Source organism: Phyllobates terribilis, unplaced genomic scaffold (assembly GCF_046119375.1).
Source record: "Phyllobates terribilis strain yellow unplaced genomic scaffold, ASM4611937v1 Scaffold_9__5_contigs__length_417890890, whole genome shotgun sequence".
NCBI lineage: Eukaryota > Metazoa > Chordata > Amphibia > Anura > Dendrobatidae > Phyllobates > Phyllobates terribilis.
The window spans coordinates 54692429-54710725 of NW_027362769.1; the positions used below are offsets into that span (position 1 = coordinate 54692429).

General features: G+C 48.1%; 1 protein-coding gene across 1 annotated transcript in view; it reads right to left on the reverse strand.

Annotated features, from left to right (window-relative positions):
* LOC141161552 (aldehyde oxidase 1-like) overlaps positions 1-18297 on the reverse strand; it is a 536896-nt gene that overhangs the window by 426651 nt on the left and 91948 nt on the right. Inside the window, exons 9-10 of the mRNA XM_073646510.1 lie at positions 10936-11077; positions 9922-10014 (exon numbers count right to left, since the gene is read on the reverse strand). Of these exons, the coding sequence (XP_073502611.1) occupies positions 9922-10014; positions 10936-11077 (235 nt within the window). The remainder of the gene's footprint in view (positions 1-9921; positions 10015-10935; positions 11078-18297) is intronic.

Below are 18297 nucleotides of genomic sequence, written 5' to 3' on the forward strand. Positions count from 1 at the left end.
TATATGTGATTGAGTGATATATACTAGTACATCATCAGCAAATAGAGAGCACTTGTACTCGGTGCCTCCCACCTCAATCCACCTAATATTGGGGTTATGGCGAATTGATGAGAGCAGGTGCTCCGTCACTAGGATGTATAAGAGAGGGGACAGAGGACATCCCTGCCTTGTCCCATTGGTGATTGTGAAAGGTGATGAAAATGTTCTGATGCACCACCTGGGCCTTGGGACACCCGGAGCCGGACCCTTTTTGGTGGATGCTGGTGGTTGTAGTCTTCGTGGCGGCGACCCGGTTCCGTGGCTCAGGGTGGTTAAACCAGTGGCAGAACTATTTATGTGGTTTTGATGTTTAAATGTCCGACTACGCCACCCGTGGATTGCGGTCAGAGTGAACCGCCGCTGCAGGGCAGACCGCTGAGGCTGGTGTTGTGGGTGCAGCAGAGCGTAGCATAACTCCCCACGGGAGGAGTATAGCCTCAGGGCAGTGTATGCGGAGGATGGGGGTGATGGTGCAGGGCAGCAGCAGTAACGACACGGAGTCAGTGATGCAGTCCAGGGCCTTTACTCACAGTTCTTATTATCCAGACCACGTCTGCAGGTAACGGCTGCCCACGTCGTACTGTGCTCACCAGGTGAGGGGCTCAGACAACTCCCAGATAACTTTGGAGCGCTTCACAGGACCCCCTTTGTGTGTCCTTTGTCTGGCCTTTCTTACCAACCCTTCTGTCCGGCTGCCTCGGGCCTCCTCTTGGTAAACTTGGCGCCAGTTTCCCTGACCCTATGTGCTGCCCTCCTAGCGGGTGTAGCGAGGGGCTGCGCCACATAAAATGTCACAGCCTCCGGTTTCTAGCTGAGGGTCGTTTCCTGCCTCCACTAGTTTCGGGGACCGGTCTCCCCCTTTGGCCTGACCCCTCCATGCAGGTGGATTCGGGCGTGCGGTTGCGACTAGCCCGTCCGCACCCCTGGGATCCCTTCGTTCCTCGTTCCTGGAGCCTTCTCCGCTCCTCTTCCTTCCTTCTCCCTCTTCCAGGCCTGGGCCTCTGTTACTAGGCCCGCCTCCGTAGCAGAGCTCATGCAGAGCCCCTGCTCCCTGCCACTTCTGCTCAGACTTCTCTGCACTGAACTAAGATGGTGCCCACCTTTTATACTCCCTTCTCAATGCACCCAGGAACTGCTTCCTCCCTGCTCCTGCACTACAGGGTTCCCCTTCCTCAGTGTTCCCTCCCCCCACTCCAGCCAGGGACAGGGACTGTCGTGCCCATCTCAAGGGCATATTGGTCGCCCTGCCCCACGGCAATGTGGTGTAATGCATGCAGGTGTCGGGTCCTGATCCACACTCCATCCTTACCTGAGAGTGAGATATCACACCTCTGGTTGAGGTGCAATACCTCTGTAGCAACCGAGCCCTCAGGGTGCTACAGTTCCATTTATCTTCAGCCTAGGTGACGTATTGCGATACAGGGCCGTGATTTTGGCTATAAAAGGGTCCCCTAGACCCCTACCCCAAGCTTTTTAAGAGAATCATATATGGCGTGCCAGGAGACTCTATGGAATGCTTTCTCAGCATCCAACGAGAGTATCTAATTACAAATTTTTAACTGCATCTAGCTAGTCAGCGGATTATCCCGGCTGTTAAGCAAGCTACACCACCTGTAGTTTGGACACTTAATTTTTTCAAAGGAAATGCTTCGGGACCACGGGATACTCAGTGAAGAGCATCAGGAGGCACCCCAAGGCATAGGGGCTGGGACTGGCAGTAGGATGCCTTGCGGTGGACAGCCGAGCTCGATCCTTATAAAAGCTTTTTAACTGCAGCAGCTTTAGTGGACGCTACTGGAGCTGGAATTACGCGGCTGCTGGCATGAGACTTGCCCTCCAATAGATCCTTGTAAATGGATTTAAAGTGTATTCATTCAAATTAGAGAGACAATTTAAATTAAAAAGCTTAGAGCTGCCTCCACCACAGGGGGGCTCGCTCGACCCACCAACGGACAGGCACCAGTATTGGGAGAGGGGGGCTGGCCGTCAGGGTTCACCGCGGCTCTGGCACAAACCCGGCGACACGGAGGTGGCACGGGCAGGAGCGGACTGAACGTGTCGACTTCTCACTTTTTGGATTTTAGAAGGGCATGACATGCCTATATCTGTGTCTCCCCCTCCTTTTACTCCTCCACCTCTTTTCTTTTCGCATGACTATACGTACTTGTCACTTTTCCATGTGTTAGTTATGTCTTCTGAGCAGTTTGTCAGCTTTTGGACACCTTTGAAGGTGTTTTCTATGTGTTTCTATGTGTTTTTGTTTGCCTGCCATTGGTTTTAACGGTGTTCGAAGGTGTTCGACGAACAGTTCGACGAACAGTTCGGCGAACACACGGGTGTTCGACGAACCGAACCGAACTCGAACACTACGGGGGTGGCTCAACACTAGTCTCCAGATGGCGTGGACAACACTACCTCCGCAGTTGGGTATTCTCGGAGGTCCCCATGGATACACTCAACCCCGACTGTCCATCCTCTGGGGTTGTCTCCTGCCACCAGTGACTCATGTATCAAAGTCACTAGGCTCCCCGAGTTTAAGAGGGCCTCCGTTGGGTACCCATTAACCAGTACCTGGCACAGTTGGGGTTCACTGTCCGGGGGGGGTCGGCACTTGCAGAGCAGACGGTCTGGATGTACAGTGAGACCCGGCGGTTATACCCGCAGTCCATGGGCTTTGTAGTCAAGGGGCAGTTAGCAACCACGTGTCCCAGCCCCTGACACCGCCAGCACCTAATGGCGGAGGTACTATTAGATCTTGTGACCTTTTTGGAGGGAACCGGTCTCCTGCCACTCTCACTTCAGGGTTCCGCTTCAGCCCGGGTACGGTGCTGACTGTCCTTAGCAGAGGGACGGGACCCCTTTTCCGGATCCTGGTATGGCAGGGTCCGGTGTGACAGCCGTGATGGGGCAGAGTCTCGTATAAAGTCCTGAGAGGCCGAGTACCGCTCGATCAGGCCGACCACCTGGTCGAGGGTGCCAGGGTCCACTTGCCCCACCCAAAGTTGGATAGCGGCCGGCAGAGTCCTCACCAGCCTTTCGACCACTACCCTCTCCACCATCTGGGCTGGAGTCAAAGACTCAGGCTGGAGCCACCTCTTGACCAGCTGCAAAAGGTCATAAGCCTGAGACCGGGCGGGTCTGGTCTCCATAAAGGCCCATGAAAACACGCGCTGAGCCCTCACGAACGTATTGACCCCCAGCCGGGTAAGGATCTCACCTTTGAGCCTCTGGTAGTCCTGGGCGTCCTCCCGACTGAGGTTGAAGTAGGCCTTCAGGGCATCGCCGACCAAAAACGGAGCCACCACTTCCGCCCGGTAGGTTTTTCCTGCTGCTGCTGATTATGCTGCTGTTCCCGCTCCTGCTGTTGCCGCTGGAGACTCAGGTACTGCTCCTGCTGTTGCCGCTGGGTGAGTACCAGCTGCTTTAATAGCTCCTCCATTTTGTCCATGGGATGGGGCTGAAAGGTGGCAGGCCGGATTGTGGTCATGCAGCTGCCGGTGGGGTATGCCTCAGTCACAATGCCCACATTCTCCACCAAGCTGTAAGGCGGCGGTGTTCACACCGTGCAGTAACTAAGGCAGTGACCCAAGCAAGTCCAACATAAACAGCTTTTATTCAGCAACTTACGGGTAAACAGAAAGTCCTCCGGTTCGCAGCCGGGTTAACATGAGTCCATAAACAACGGTCTCCGGGGGCAACGGCCGCGCCGGGCCGCTCAGAGCCTGACGGGTGCAGAGCCTTCCCAGGTATGGATTCAGCTACACACAGGCCTGCCGAGCTTTCCTGCTATGCTCCTAGCAGGTCCCAACAATGAACAGCACTAATCCTTAATGCAGGGTTTTTAAAGAACCTGTGGCAAGAGCCACTGGAAAACCCTGGTTGGAGGGAGGAGACCACTCCACTGCCTTCCTGTAGCCTCCTCCAAGAAATGAAGGCCCTGCTAGGTTTTACTAATCTGCCTTAGCCAGATAGCCTGACCAGGTCAATGGTCACCTTCATTCCTGCATTGCAGCAGCAGGTGTGTCTGTGATTGCAATGCGCTCGAATGGATTTAATAGGTCTCTGTACACATTCTGGGGATATATAACATCCCTCGTATACGATCCCAGTCACTTCCTCACAATACATACATATATATATATAATATATATATATATATATATATATATATATATATATATACTGTATATATATATATATATATATATATATATACACACACACAGTTGTGCTAAAAAGTTTACATACCCCGGCAGAATTTTTGCTTTCTTGGCTTTGTTTCAGGGAATATGAACGATAATAAAATAACTTTTTCTCCACTCATAGTTATTGGTTGGGTATTGGACCCAAAGCATAGTGCTAAAGCAACACTCGAGAGATTTAGGCTATGTGCCCACGTTGCGGAAATGAAGTGGAAAATTTGCGCTTCATTTCCGCATGTCCTTTCCCGGAAAAACGCAATGGGATTTTCACAAGCGTTTATCGCGCGTTTTCGACATGCGGAATTGCCTTGCGCTTTTTATTGCATTGAAAAGGCAATTCCGCATGCAGAAACGCAAAATTAATTGACATGCTGCGGATTTTTGTGCGCATCAAAAACGCTGCGGAAAAATCCGCATCATGGGCATAGAACTTGCGGATTCTCATTGGGGACCATGGGGTGCAGATTACCAAGCGTTTTACAAGCATTTCCGCTGCGGAAATTCCGCATCAAATACTCTTGTAAAACGCTACGTGGGCACATACCCTTAAAGGTAAGTATGTGTAAATTTTTTGGAGTGGCCTAGTCAAAGCCCAGACCTTAATCCAATTGAGAATCTGTGGTCAGACTTGAAGATTTCTGTTCACCAGAGGAACTTGAAGGAGCTGGAGCAGTTTTGCCTTGAGGAATGGGCAAAAATCCTAGTGGAAAGCTCATAAAGACGTATCCAAAGTGACTTGCAGGTGTAATTTCAGCAAAAGGAGGCTCTACAAAGTACTGACATTAGGGGTTGAATAGTTATGTTAAATTCACCACCCTAAATATAGTTATAGAAACTGGTGTGCATGCAGCATGTAAGAGCATGTTCACACATGGTCATTAAACAGAAAAAAAAACAAGGACATAAACACAATACACAAATACCCTGCAATAAATAAATAAATTGCAATACTGTATGAAAATAATAGAGGGTACTTAGTTAACATAATTTTGATCAAAATAATGCAAAAGCCACCCTACCTTGTCACGGTGACCCTATTTGGCAGAGTCCTAACCCTAATATTTAAAACCTTACCGTTTGTCAAGTGACATACATGTGGATAAGGGCTAAGAGACTGAACCCAGCTAGTGGACACACAGACCTGGGATGCAAGATGAATAAACTTTCCATCTTTTCTTTCTGTTTAGTGGCCATACTCTTACATGCTGCATGCACACCAATTTACATTTCAGTTAATTTCTTCAGGTTTTTTCAATTTAGTGTGCACAAGTTCTCATAAGGCTGAGTTCACACGATGCGTATTTAATGCATTTCCGCTGCGTTTTTGCAGTTGCGGAAACGCCGCGGAAACGCATTAAAAACGCATGGTAGAAGGGCAGCAATGTTCCCCAATTGAAATCCGCATGTGCTGTGCCCATGATGCGGATTTTTCCGCAGTGTAAACGCTGCGTTCAAAAATCCGCAGCATGTCAATTAATTTTGCGTAAACGCGGCGTTTTCGCCGCCATTGACTTGCATTAGAACGCGCCAATTCCGCAAGACTGCATTTGTACTTGTGCTATTGGCGCGTTCTAATGTGCGGATGGTACCCGGGTGTAGAGGAGAGGAGAGTCTCCTCCACACCCAGGTACCATTAAAAAAGCTGTAAAACAAGAATAAAATAAAAAATAAATGTATACTTACCTTCTGTCGGCCCGCGCAGCACTCCTGCTTGGTTCCCGCACTTTGCAGTGAGTTGAAAGACGCTGATTTCGGCAGGTCTTTCAATTCAAAGTTGCCGGCGAGGGAGAACGGATTGAGCAGGACAGCGCGGGCCATCAGAGGGTAAAGTATACATTTATTTTTTATTTTTACCACTCTCTCGGGTCACACTATATAAATCCATGCCGGTTGCATGGATTTATATAGTGTGACCTAGTTGTCACAAGCACTTTCCAGGTGATGCTAAAATCATCTTTTTGGCAAACAGTATTCACCATTTGTATCTGTGCCATTTATACTCTGGTTGCTACAATCATCCACATTCACCGTTCACCCACAAATGCGGCACACTTCATCCATATTAATCCCTCACTCCTCTCTTCTCCTATGTACAGTTGTCATGCTCTCTTCACAATGTTATACCACGCAGATCCATTCATTCCCACCATACAACGCAGGAAACGCTCTCACAAATCACTCAATCATCTACTCACTCTCTGTATCTTCCTTCTATTAGTCGCAGGTGATATTTCTCCCAACCCAGGACCCTCCAGTAATAATAACACTAACTCTTTCCCTGTTACATTCAGAAACCCTGCTAATCTCATTAATATTCCCTGCATATCTTCTGTCTCATTCAACTGTGCCCTTTGGAATGCACGCTCAGCTTGTAATAAACTCTCTTACATCCATGACTTTTTCCTCTCTAATTCCCTCAACCTTCTGGCTCTCACTGAAACCTGGATCCAGCAGTCGGACACCACCGCCGCTGCAGCTCTCTCCTATGGTGGCCTACATTTCTCTCATACCCCGCGACCTGACAACAGATCAGGTGGAGGTGTTGGTCTGCTTCTTTCAACAAAATGTACTTTTCAGGTTATCCCCCCTGTACCCTCCCTTATCTTCCCGTCCTTTGAGGCCCACACAGTCAGACTCTACCGGCCCTTCTCCCTGCGAGTGGCGGTTGTCTATCGCCCCCCAGGTCCCCCCCGTCAATTCCTGGATCACTTTGCTGCCTGGCTTACAAATTTTCTATCCTGCGACATCCCCACGATAATCATGGGAGACTTTAACATCCCAATTGGCGATCCTCTTTCCCCATCTGCCACGCATCTTTTATCATTAACCTCCTCCTTCGGCCTTTCACAGCTTGCTAATTCTCCTACACATGAGGACGGGAACACATTGGACCTGATCTTCTCCCGGCTTTGCTCAGTACATGACTTTACTAACTCTCCCCTTCCACTCTCTGACCATAATCTTCTTTCATTCTCTGTCAAGAACTGTGACTCTACTCAAGACACTCCCACCGTCCACACTTATAGAAATTTACGCGCCATTAACACCCAGAAATTTATAAAAAGGTTGCAATCATCATTGGCCCCAATCTCCTCCCTCTCATGTCCCGAATCTGCATTGAAGCATTATAACAAAATAATGCTATGCGCCCTGGATGAAGCCGCACCTCCTACACAAAGAACAATTCGGCATAGACGGCGACAACCCTGGCACACGCCTCAAACACGTCTTCTCCAGAGGTACTCCAGGTGCGCTGAACGGCTGTGGAGAAAATCAAATCTGCCCGAAGATTTCCTCCACTATAAATTTATGCTGAAAACATATAACTCTGCCCTTCACCTCTCCAAACAAACCTACTTTAACAACCTCATCATCTCACTTTCCAATAATCCTAAACGACTCTTTGACACGTTTCATTCTCTCCTCAATCAAACAGCACAGGCCCCGACCACCGACCTCAGCGCTGACGATCTGGCTAACTATTTCAAAGAAAAAATTGACCATATCCGACAGGAAATTTTCTCCCAATCCCCAAATGTTATGCATGCTCCCCCCCGCCACATTGTATCTTGCTCATTTTCTGACTTCGAACCAGTCACGGAAGATGAAGTGATCAGGCTCCTTGCATCTTCTCGCCCTACCACCTGCACCAGCGACCCTATTCCCTCACATCTCCTTCAGTCCCTTGCTCCAGCTGTCACCTCTCACCTAACTAAAATTTTCAACCTTTCCCTCTCATCTGGTATCTTTCCCTCTTCTTTTAAACACGCCAGCATACAACCATTACTTAAAAAACCATCCCTCGACCAGAACTGCACGGCCAACTACAGACCTGTTTCCAATCTTCCCTTTATCTCTAAACTCCTGGAACGCCTGGTCCACTCCCGTCTAATCCGCTATCTCTCAGACAACTCTCTTCTTGACCCTTTACAATCTGGTTTCCGCTCTTTACATTCTACTGAAACTGCCCTCACTAAAGTCTCTAATGATCTACTAACAGCTAAATCTAATGGTCACTACTCCCTGCTGATTCTCCTGGATCTCTCTGCAGCATTTGACACTGTGGATCACCAGATCCTCCTCACTATGCTCCGCACTATTGGCCTCAAGGACACGGTTCTCTCCTGGTTCTCCTCTTATCTCTCTGACCGCTCCTTCTCTGTGTCTTTTGCCGGCTCCTCCTCCTCCCTACTTCCTCTTACTGTCGGGGTTCCTCAAGGATCAGTCCTAGGCCCCCTTCTTTTCTCCTTATACACCGCTCCTATTGGACAAACAATCAGTAGATTCGGTTTTCAGTACCATCTCTATGCTGATGACACCCAATTATACACCTCTGCTCCGGACATCACCCCGGCATTACTACAAAAGACCAGTGATTGTCTTTCTGCTGTGTCTAACATTATGTCCTCCCTCTACCTAAAACTGAATCTGTCAAAAACTGAACTACTCGTCTTTCCTCCCTCCATTAATCTACCTGTGCCTGATATTGCCATCTCCGTTTGTGGCTCAACCATTACTCCCCAGCTACAAGCCCGCTGTCTTGGGGTCATTTTTGATTCAGATCTTTCTTTCACTCCTCACATCAAATCACTCGCTCGTTCATGTCATCTACACCTCAAAAACATCTCAAGAATCAGGACTTTTCTCACCTTTGACTCGGCAAAAACTCTTACTGTCGCTCTTATTCATTCTCGTCTTGACTATTGCAACGCTCTACTAATCGGTCTCCCTCTTACTAAACTCTCCCCTCTCCAATCCGTCCTGAACGCAGCAGCCAGGATCATATTCCTCGCCAACCGCTACTCAGATGCCTCTTCCCTGTGCCAGTCATTGCATTGGTTGCCCATCCAATATAGAGTTCGTTTTAAACTTATCACGCTTACCCACAAAGCGCTCCATGCTTCAGTACCCCCCTACATCTCCTCCCTTGTCTCAGTCTACCACCCTACACGTGCCCTCCGTTCTGCAAATGACTTGAAACTAAAATCCTCCATAATCCGAACTTCCCACTCCCGTCTCCAAGATTTCTCGCGTGCTGCGCCAATTCTCTGGAATGCACTACCCAGGACAGTTCGATTAATTCCCAATACCCACAGTTTCAAGCGAACCCTAAAAACACATTTCTTTAGACTGGCGTATCACCTAAACACACTCTGTCCATCCCAGCTTTCCCCCATATTAAAATCTTCTTCAACTTCGGGTTCAAACCAACCATGCACATAAAAGCCTCTGTCAGGACTGCACACATACTGGCTGGCGACCAGTCCATGTATTATTATTTATCCTATTCAGTATATCAAGGCTGCATTATACAATATATGTACTTTTTACCTTTTGTGTCTCCCCCACTTCCTCATAGACTGTAAGCTCGCGAGCAGGGCCCTCACTCCGTTCGATATGAGATATGCTTATTCTGTATTGTCTGTATAAGTCCCCCCTAAAATTTGTAAAGTGCTGCGGAATATGTTGGCGCTATAAAAATAAACTATTATTATTATTATTATTGTTTTACAAGGGGCAACGTAGGGGATTGAGACTTGGACAACCCCTTTAAGTTTTCATTCCACTACCTTTGCTCTCAGAATGAAACATACAGTCGTGATTTTTTTTTCAAACGCCCGTATCAGAATGTTTTAGAATTATAGCTAAATAACAATAACTAAAATATTCATGTACTCACCTTGATCATTAGCAGAAACAATATGCAATTCTGTAATTCTTAGTGGTGAGATGATAACAGGGTAAATGACACCATCAAACTTCATCTGTATACCTGGAAAACAGAGTATTAGAGTATATGAAGTATTATGGATGAATTCTGTAACCGATTGGGAATCATCATCAATTTTTACAAATGAAAATACTCTAGTTTGTATTTTACTTGAAATGCAAGATATACAAGAACAGCATATCCCAGAAATAGCAATGTGTATGGGATTCTACTATTTTACCAAATCACATACAGATAAATTGTGCACAGAACCACTTGTAAACTGACCTCCAGTGTGGATTTTAAGTCCTCTGAATGTCACTTTATCAACGATTTGATTTGTTGTTGCTTATTTTACTTTTTTAATAAGCTGAATAAAATCCATCCAACATTCAGATGTCAGTGATTTTTCTCATACGCAAATTTTTCTATGTTTCATCATTTTTGATCAGAAAGTCAGAGTTTGGTCAGTGTAGAAGTTTTTATCATTTGAAATTGATCAAAGTTTCATCAATTTTTCTTGTATGAAAAAAAGAAAAAAACAAACGACATTTTCTCAACCTCCTCATATCAAACAGTCTATGAAAAGCATCTGAGAGTTGTCCCAATTTTTTCATAGACCCACTTACATCGGGTAGATGGATCTGAGACTTGGATCAAAATTGGACATATCTGCATGATGATCAGTCCGCAAAAATACCCAGACATGTGAACAGCCCCATAGACTATTATGGGTACGAATTTGATCTGTTAAAAACACAGAACTTATACATGACAATCTGAATGAGGCTTTATACAAGCAAATTGTGCAACAAACTATTTTAACACTACGTTTGTGGCACATTTTCCTTGGTGCAGTTGTGTTCTGTGTGAATGTATGCCTCTTTTACACTAAACACTACTGGACTTTGTTTTGTGATTACTAGAAGCTAAGGTTTTTTATGATAGTGGCTACAACTTATTTCTCCTTCATATTCTGCTTACCAATATTGGTGTTGCCAACTACGAGAGGAGCTTTGGGAAATTTATACTTCACTTCTAGAAGTTCTTCAAGGTTGGAAGGAGAATACCAGGTAATCCTTTCTCCATGAAAAGTCGTCATTTTCTTTGGGTTGCTGAGCATCAACTGAATAAAACATAATTCAATCAATGTGAATGGAATTATTTTTAGGCATTGCTGGATTAACTTACAGTTGTTACTAAACCCTGTGGTCTAAATCCCCAGAGGTCTAAACCTTCCTAGTCCTCCCAAGAGTATACATACTATAATCACCCTAGAACATTATTGATAATGGTTATCCATATTTAAAGTTTTTTTTTCTGGACTTTATCTGGGACTGATATTGATGGCTTATGCTAAGGCTAGAGTCACACGACCGTCTTCCGATATGATTATACTGATGATCAGCGTGTGATCAGAGTGTGAATCGATTTTCTCGGAGGTGGAGACAAAAAAATGGAAAACGTTTCTCCATTTAGCCTGTCTGTGAACATCAGACTGCACTTGAATGTCATTCAAGTGAAGTCCGATGTTTTTGATGGACCCATAGACTTGTATAGTCGAGTGTGATCCAATTATCGGAGACAAATCATGCATTCTGTGATTCTTTTCCTCGGACCACTCAGTCCAAGGAAAAAAATCGGACAGGTGCACGGCCTCATTGAATAACATGGGGACGAGTGCTATCAATCAAAACGATGGTTAGCACTTGTCCAAGTTATACGGTCGTCTGCACGATCCCTAACGCACCCTCATAATAAGCTGACTGAAGGCACTCAGCATGGTACATTCAGTATTCACTGAATAAGTGTGATGAAATGGTAAAGAAAGTGAGATTTTGTCATTGTTTTTTTTACATTTTTCATTCTATGGTAAAAATGACCCAGAAACATGATTTTTTAGGTCAGTTGGATAAGAGCGGTACCAAACTTGCATAGAGTTACGTGGCAAAACAAAAAACCAAGAAGTGTGTAAAAATACATTTTGGTTAGTGCCACCATTTTTCAAGACTCATAACATAGGGTATTTATTTTTCTGCTGATTGAGCTGTGTGAGGATTTATTTTACATGTGGTGAATTGAGAGTTTTATTGATAAGAATTTGTGGTACATACAATGTTTTTACCATTTTTTTATTGCAATTTTTTAGGGAGGTGTGGTGACCGAAAAATGACAATTCTGGCATTTTGATTTATTTTCTCCTTATGATTGTTACAGTATTGGTTAATTCATTTTATATTTTCATAGACCGGACTTTTACAAATGCAGCGATACCAAATATGTTTATTCATTTCTTTTATTGTTTTAATTATTTTCTTTAATGGAGGAAAAAGGTAAAAGGGGACAAAATTCTGAGTATGTATCTGTGTTATATATAAAATGTAACTTTTTTTTAATGTTTTAAATCTTTATCTATTAGTTACAAAAATGACTTGAATCTATGATCATCTAATATCCTATACTCTGTACTGCATTATTGCAGTTTATAGTGAAAATTGTGGTTTCTTATGAAGCTCAGCCTCTGAGTACCAAGATACACAAGATGGCAGTGATGGGGGCCATCAGTAAGCCCCTGGCTGCAACAGTAACCCCACTAGTGTCCCAAGATTAGTCACGGGAAGATAAGGGAGATGCATGTGTGGCACCCCAGGGGTCTGGTTACCACAGTAATAGAAATATTACGTCTGAGAGCAAGTGGGAGGTTTCCTGGTCAGGAGCCCTTAAACATGCAACACCTCCTGTCCCAGACCAGATAGGGGAGGAACCTGCCCTATATAAAGTGGATCTGGGGCGGGGATAGTTCAGTTAGAGCCTGGAGTGAAGTTCCAGACACAGGGAAAGCAACAGCTAGGAGCTCTGTTGGAGCAGGAGCTGAGTGCCAGAGACTGGAAGCTGATATTGCTCGTCCTGGCTGAAGACACTACGACCGGACAACAGGAGTCCGAGGCTGTGAGGACTTATATATCCAGCAGCAGAAACCAGCCGGCAGGGGATTTCAGGTCCTCTGGCCATAGGAAGCCCGGAGGCTCAGTCACACACAAGAGACCGGTACCGCCATCGAGGAGCGGAAGCTACCAGAGGGTCCAAGTCACCAGCCATACGGGTGAGCACCACACGGTATACTCAGGGACGTGGGCTACTTCCACTCCCTTACAGCAAGGTAGCCAGGAAGAGTGCAGATAGACGGGGAGGCCTACAACTCCACCTGGCCAGGGGAACTCCTGTTTGTTCACAGACTGACCAGTCCCCTTATGCTAGCCAGTACTCCCGGGAGGGTCTGCCTTATCATCATCAGTAAAGACCCTGAACTGCACTGCAAAGACTCTGAGTCGTTCCTGCTTCACCCGTGCACCATCACTCCCATCATCCACACTCACTGCCCTGAGGCTATACTCCTCCCATGGGGAGTTATCCCATTCTCTGCTGCGCTCGCCCGGAGCAGCACCAGCGGAGCCGCGGCCTACGGAGGAAGAGCAACAAAAGGTAGGCCACGGTTAACTAGGGGGGCGGAAGATACCAGGAATGGAGGGAGCTCCCACCGCCAGCGCGGCCGCTGCCGCAGTAATGCCATTTACAATGCCTTACATTCCTGGAGCGGCCTGGCTGCCCCAATACTCAGGGGAGTCGCATACCCTAAGCGACTTTAAAGAGAAACTGTACAGCCTCTTTAAAGTGTACCCCCTGACGGAGTGACAAAAAGTGAGCATATTGGTAGACCAGCTAACCGGCGCAGCCCAACGTGAAGTAAAGTCCTGGTCAGTCAGGGACAAAGAGACCGTGAAGGAGATCTTAGCCCGTCTGAAGGACACTTTTGATACCCGTACCTCAGCAGAGATCAAAATGAGGTTTTATGGGTGCAAGCAGCGGGCCCAAGACATTATAAGAGACTATGCTTTAAATTTGCAAGAGGCCCTGGGAGCCATTAAACAGGCAGACCCTGACAGTGTGCGGAATGCAGATGAACTGTTGACTGAGCAATTCATTGAGGGTCTGCTGTCCAACGCCCACCGACCCCAGTTACGTGCAATGGCCTTGCAGAACCCTGGGTTAGACTTTGCAAAGTTCAAAGACAGGGCCATCCGGGTGCTCCGAGAATCGGCACCGGGTAGCGCTGTAACCCACCGGTGCCCTGCTATTACCTATAACCAGGAGGCGGCGCCCTTGTCTGCAGAGCCTGTGGGAGCTGGTGCGCAGGCTTTGGATAAAGACCCGGCTGCAGACCTGCACCATCAGGTCCAAGAACTGACCAAAAGCGTTGCCGCATTAACTAGGACTGTGCAGTCGTTACAGGTATCCTCTCCAGGAAGGATCAAGCTGGCCACCAGTCCGGAGGACGTCCCGTGGTGCCGACAGAGGAGGATCCAATCGTCCAGAGGAAGACCCAGCGACAGATACAATGAGGATGGACAACCCATCTGCCGCCGCTTCAATCAACCCGGACATATGGCAATGTACTGTCATTTAAACGGGCACAACCTGGGCCAATCCCCAGGCATAAGATCATCAGGCCCATCGAACTGGCGTGATAAATACGTAGGGGGATGTCCAGTCTTGCCTGTGGTACTGGATGGCATTCCTATGAGTGCCCTACTAGACACCGGGTCACAGGTAACTACCATCCCTTATGTGCTCTTTAAGCGGCACTGGAATGACTCGGACATAACCCGCTACCCAGATGACGACCTGAGTATCATCGCCAGCAATGGTCAGCCCATGCCGCAGGTGGGATTCAAAGAGGTGACCATTAAAATCGGTAAGGTCGAACTGGCGGCACAAGGACTGATTATTGTGGACATTGATTGTCGTGAAAGTCACCCTAAAATAACCTTGGGTACTAACGTTATTGAGAATTGCCTTTCAGAAGTAATTGCCATTTTACAGCAGGTTGCCATGAACGCCAGCTCCGGCCAGCAGCGGGTCCTACAAAAGGAGATCCGGGCACTGATGAAACGGCAACAGGTAGAACTGTCGAGTGGTGAGATTGGTAGCATTAGGATGAGTGACCCGTTCCCTATCGCCATGCCCCCAAAGAGTGAGATGATGATCTGGTGTCGGGCAGCTATTAGTCTGAGGGATAGAGACTACCAAGCTATGGTAGAACCCGTTTACTCGGACAGTAGGCCCACCATTTTAACGGCACGGGGGGTGGTTGATGTCCGCCATGGGAGGGTACCGGTCCGCATCCTAAACATTGGGGAAAGAGAAGTATACTTGCCCCGGTATGCCACGCTAGCCAAATTGTTCACCATAAACCAAAATTCTGTAAAGGCCGTAGAACCCTTGCCTCCATCTCAACCAGAGGAAGGTAACGGCTCTAAGAAACAAATGGAGGACTGGTGTCAGCAGCTGCATTTGGGTACTGACTCCACTCCCTCACACCAAAAACAGGGAGTCTACTGGGTGGTTCAGGAGTATGAAAGAGTCTTTAGTAAACACCCGCTAGACTTCGGGCGAGTAAAGGGGGTAGAACATCACATCCCCACAGGAGACCATCCACCCATAAAGGAAAGATACCGACCTGTACCCCCTGCACACTATCAGCATGCAAAGGGGATGTTGCGAAACATGAAGGAGGCTGGGGTAATCAGGGACAGCTGTAGCCCCTGGGCAGCTCCACTAGTTCTAGTGAAAAAGAAGGACAACACAATGAGAATGTGCGTAGACTACAGAAAGGTCAACCGTATCACACACAGAGATGCGTACTCGTTACCTAGGATAGAAGAATCTTTAGCTGCATTAAAATCTGCTAACTTCTTCTCCACTTTGGATCTTACTAGCGGGTACTGGCAGGTTCCTGTAGCAGGGGCGGACAAGGAGAAGACTGCGTTCACCACCCCGATGGGTCTTAGCGAATTCAACTGTATGCCGTTCGGGCTCTGCAACGCACCAGGAACATTCCGGCGGTTGATGGAATGCTGTCTGGGACACCGGAATTTCGAGACGGTCCTGTTATACCTGGACGATGTCATCATTTATTCCAAGACCTACGAGGACCATCTGAAACACCTGGCAGAAGTGTTTGACGCCCTGGCAAGCTACGGCCTAAAGGTGAAACCCTCCAAGTGTCAGCTACTGAAACCAAAAGTACAGTACCTGGGACACGTGGTGAGTTCTGACGGAGTGGCTCCCGACCCCGATAAGATCACCGTGATTAAGTACTGGCCAAGACCCTCCAACATAAAGGAAGTGCGGCAGTTCCTCGGGTTGGTAGGCTACTACCGAAGATTCATTCCCGGTTTCACCAAAATGGCAGCTCCTATGCAGGACCTCCTGATAGGTCAATCCAGGAAGGCCAAAAACCAGAAGCCACCCTTCAGGTGGGAAAAGCTGGAAGAGGAGTCCTTCCGCCAGTTGAAGATGGCCCTCACAGGGGATGAAATCCTGGCGTACCCTGACTACAGCCAGCCCTTTATCCTCCACAAGGACGAGAGCAACATCGGGCTAGGAGCCGTACTGTCCCAGATCCAGCAGGGGAGAGAACGGGTAATCGCTTACGCCAGCCGAAAACTACGGCCCACAGAGAGAAACCCTGAGAATTATAGCTCATTCAAGCTAGAGTTCCTGGCAGTGGTGTGGGCAGTGAAGGAACGTTTCAAGCATTACCTTGCCTCCTCCAAGTTCACCGGGTACACGGACAACAACCCGTTGACAAATCGGGACACTGCAAAACTTGGTGCCCTGGAGCAGAGATGGATGGCTCGCCTGTCCAACTATGAGTTCACCATCAAATACCGGGAGGGACGCTCAAATGCCAACGCGGATGCCCTGTCCAGGATGCCGAACTTACCGGACGGAGGGGAAGGTCCAGAGGAACTGGAAGAAATCGAACTCCCTGCATTCCACCGTTATGGGATTACCCAGTATTCCCGCCGTGTAAGGGACAGGCACTCTGCTACGTTCAATCCCTTACCCCACTACAGCTGGGCAGAGACTCAAGACAGTGACCCCGCAGTCTGTCTGGTGAAGGAAATGCTGACACAGGCTGATGCCCACCTTGACCCAGACGCCCCGGAGGAGACCAAACAGCTGTGGAAGGAGAAGAGTAAACTGTTTCTCTACAAAGGGAAGCTGTGCCGGAAAACTGTCAACTCCCGGACGCATGAGCTGATCTGGCAGGTAGTGGTCCCGAGACGGGACGTGGCTATGGTCCTGGAGGCATACCACGACGGAGCAGGGCACTTTGGATGGAAGAAGCTGGAGTTCCTGTTGCGTGACCGGTTCTTCTGGGTAAACATGAGAGGGGCCATTGAGAGATGGTGCAGAGACTGCGGCCCGTGCAACCTGAGGAGGAAGGACCGTGCCAGCCAGAAGACCCCCCTGCAGCCCATTATCACGAAGCAACCACTAGAACTGGTAGCCCTGGACCATGTGAAGCTGGCTCCGAGTAGGTCCGGGTACGTCTACGTCCTCACCATCGTGGACCACTACTCCCGGTTCCTGGTGGTGGTCCCTGTCAAGGACTTAAGGGCTCAAACAGCAGCTAGAGCCTTCCAGCAGCACTTCTGCCATCCACACGGGTATCCGGAGCAAGTGTTGACTGACCAAGGTCCAGCCTTCGAAGCGGAGGTCTTCCAGGAGTTCTGCAACTTGTATGGCTACAAGAAGATAAGGACAACGCCTTACCACCCCCAAACCAACGGGCTGTGTGAGAAAATGAACAATATCATCATTAATCTCCTCAAGATGTTGCCCCTGGAAGAATGCAGCCTGTGGCTGGAGAAGGTGCCAGACCTGATTGACTTGTACAACCATATCCCGGTGAATGCTACAAATTGCACCCCGGCTTACCTGATGCGCGCAAGACCAGGTAAGCTGTCAATTGACCTGGAGATGGGAGTCCTGACACCCGAGGACACCTCGCCAGAAGCAGACTGGGACACGGAACCGCAGCAGCAGTACCGGAAAGTACAGGAGACTGTGGAGTGAAGTCTGTCTCAAGCAAGAGGAAGGCAAGAGAGGACTTATAACCAACATGCTCCCGCTGCTCCCCTGGCACCTGGAGAGCAGGTCTTGAAGAGGAAGAGACGGCTCCACAAGTTGGATGACCAGTGGGAGAAGGACCCGTACATCGTACTGCCTTCAAGCCATGAGAATCCAAAAGTCTGTATAATCAGTAAGGATGGAGGAGAGACCACAGCCACTGTCTCCAGAGACCACCTGAAGAAGTGTCCCGAGCAGCTACAAGGTGCTGAAGAAGACCAGGATATCCTTCAACCCGCAGAGGAAAAGGAAGAAATGATCAGTACCATACTCGGAGACTTTCCCCGGTCCTGGACTCAAATCAACAACGCAGTCGTGGTACCCGTCCTCACCTTTCTCCAGCCAGCCCAGGAGGCAGAAGGATCC